Source organism: Sinocyclocheilus grahami, unplaced genomic scaffold (genome assembly GCF_001515645.1).
Source record: "Sinocyclocheilus grahami isolate Dianchi unplaced genomic scaffold, SAMN03320097.WGS_v1.1 scaffold130.1, whole genome shotgun sequence".
In the NCBI taxonomy this organism is placed as follows: Eukaryota; Metazoa; Chordata; class Actinopteri; order Cypriniformes; family Cyprinidae; genus Sinocyclocheilus; species Sinocyclocheilus grahami.
The window spans coordinates 1,153,183-1,155,847 of NW_015505309.1; the positions used below are offsets into that span (position 1 = coordinate 1,153,183).

Consider the following 2,665-nt stretch of genomic DNA (forward strand, 5'->3'; position numbering starts at 1 on the left):
TATATATATATTAAAGATCTTTTATAAAAAAGATTTTAAGAGAGATATTAAAAATTAGTAGACTCTTGATAAATGTAATGTATTTGGTTCATAGTTATCCGGGGGAGGTATATTTCATATAGGCAGGCTGAGCACTGTGGACCTTGAGGAGGAAATCACACCCGAAGAGGTAAAAACTTTTTTACATCAATTCTTTTTTTATATTTTTTTTTCTAAAGATGCGTACAAACAAAGCAGTACTGTAAATATACACATAAAAGCCTATACTCTGGTCCAGAAAAGTGCTTCATTGTTTTGACACATAGCTATAGTTTCAGTTTTCTTTTTTTTTTTCTTTTTTTTCCCCAGTTTTTTAGGGGAAGTCGTGGTCTAATGGTTAGAGAGTCGGACTCATAACCCAAAGGTTGTGGGTTCGAGTCTCGTACCAGCTGGGATTGTAGGTGGGGGTAGTGAATGTACAGCGCTCTCTCCCACCTTCAATACCACGACTGATGTGCCCTTGAGCAAGGCACCGAACCCCCAACTGCTCCCCGGGTGCCGCAGCCCACTGCTCCGGGTGTGTGTTCATTGCTGTGTGTGTGCACTTTGGATGGGGAAATGCAGAGCACAGGTCACCATACTTGGCCATATGTCACGTCACTTTAATTTCAAGGTGTTTGTGGTTTTGATGCTTTGAATGTTAGAATAGAGCATGAGTGTAGTTTAAATCTCTCCTCAAATCAGCCATTTTGGCTAGAGAGACCAAAGGACCAGGAAAATGCCTGACTCATCGGCTTCTTCAGCCTGCACTTTGGAAAAATAATTTGAGAAAATGCATACGATGTATGCAAACTCATTTGTGAGTTTATGTTTCCAACGTGTTGGCATGAGGTCACGCTTGCTCATGGCTGCAAAGAGTTGATGTAGCTAAATAAAGTGTTGTCCTATTCTGATTGCATGAGCATAGAATGACTGTATTATATGCCCTTGATGAATGTCGGCCGGGCAACTCTGAGTCTGTTTTTCCCGAAACACACAGGACATTGTGAGAAGTCGACCAAAAGAAATCCCTCACAACGAAAAGCTGCTGTCTCTCAAATTTGAGGTAATTGAATCTCGACCTGACCTTCAGTCACCCTCTTTCAATTGAGTGTCTGTTAAAAATGCTTTGAAAAATCAGTGGGTTTTCTGTAAATGAACTTAAAAACCACAGACAAAATGCACCATGTACACTTTAAATAAACTGTCTTTGAAGAGCTGTGATGTAAAATGTCAAACCTAGTGCATTTTGTGTTTCAGAGTCTTGATTATGATAACAGCGAGAATCAGTTGTTTCTGGAGGAAGAGAGGCGGATGAGTCACATGGTCAGTAAAACCATCAGAGATTTTCATTAGCATTGGAGATGACAAGCTCAGTTCAATGGTTATCTTGGATCATGTGCGCTTCGTAATCTGTTCATATAAAGGCACTTTCTGAGTTTACAACCATAACAGTTGATGGAGACCATTGAAAGGCAGTTTGCCATTTAAAAATTTGTCTAAAATTTAAGGGGCATTTCACAATATGTTGTGCTATTTTTAAATGGTTGGTTTATGTACACGTTCAATCAACTCTACCCCTAAACACATTGTTGTTTTTTTTGTTCAATCACATTATTTTCTTTATAGTAATTAATAATGCTAATGCTAAATCAATGCTTTAAACTGACAACACAACTTATTGCACATTATTTTTGTAGGATAGCACGTGTTTTTCATAGTATTCTCCAAATATGGCTTGACTCAGAATTAATGTTGGGATAACACGTGATTGCAGTCTAAATCTCTCCTCAAATCAGCCAAACATTTTGAAGATTAGTGGAACAGCATTCAGTGATAAGCCGTTTCCACATATAAGCGGCTCATTCAGTGTACTGACAGAACAGACTCTGGTTTCCTTGTTATGCAACAGTCATTTGTTGTAGCCATTATAGATTAACTCTAGAGGTCGACCGATATGGGTTTTTCACTGGCCGATATTTAGAAATCAGGGCGGCCGATATACAGTGGGGAAAAAAAGTATTTAGTCAGCCACCAATTGTGCAAGTTCTCCCACTTAAAAAGATGAGAGAGGCCTCCGATTTTTTTGGCCGATATGTTTGGCCGATTTTCTTTTTTTCTTTTTTTCCCCCTTCATCTCATAAAAGTGAGTTTGAGTAAATGATTATTGCAGGGTACAAGAAAGTAATAGTAGTAGTAGCCTTATTTAGAGTAATAATACATGGCTCAAAACTTAAGCACCTTCTCAAAACAGTTCTGAAGCTTGCTTTTTGTTTATGTTTGCTGACAGACACCAGTGTTTCCCACAGACTTGCAAATGTTAATTCATTCTACGCCAGCAGGAGACGCTGTTGGAGCAGGAGATATAGCGGTTTCCCCGGTAACGGCTGTAATCTAATAAACACTGGGACTGCGCTCACAAACGCTACTTTATCAGGCATTACAGGAAAGACAAAATTAAAATGACACCAAAGCTTTTCTGAAAACGGTCGGTTCTTTTCAAAGATACATTCATATAAAACACCCACGCTGTATTTTAATTTTGAAACGTGCAGTGATCCGTTTATTCAACGAGGTAATAACTCAATGTATGGGAAACACTGGACACTGCTATAAGTCAAATGGCCATAGTGATAACAAAAATAAA

General features: G+C 38.6%; 1 protein-coding gene across 2 annotated transcripts in view; it reads left to right on the forward strand.

Moving 5' to 3' along the window:
* LOC107590582 (H(+)/Cl(-) exchange transporter 7-like) overlaps positions 1–2,665 on the forward strand; it is a 23,472-nt gene that overhangs the window by 850 nt on the left and 19,957 nt on the right. Inside the window, exons 2-4 of one of the 2 annotated variants that reach the window (XM_016279426.1) lie at positions 95–169; positions 1,019–1,084; positions 1,279–1,344. In XM_016279426.1, the coding sequence (XP_016134912.1) occupies positions 95–169; positions 1,019–1,084; positions 1,279–1,344 (207 nt within the window). The remainder of the gene's footprint in view (positions 1–94; positions 170–1,018; positions 1,085–1,278; positions 1,345–2,665) is intronic. The other variant, XM_016279427.1, reaches the window with a different exon arrangement.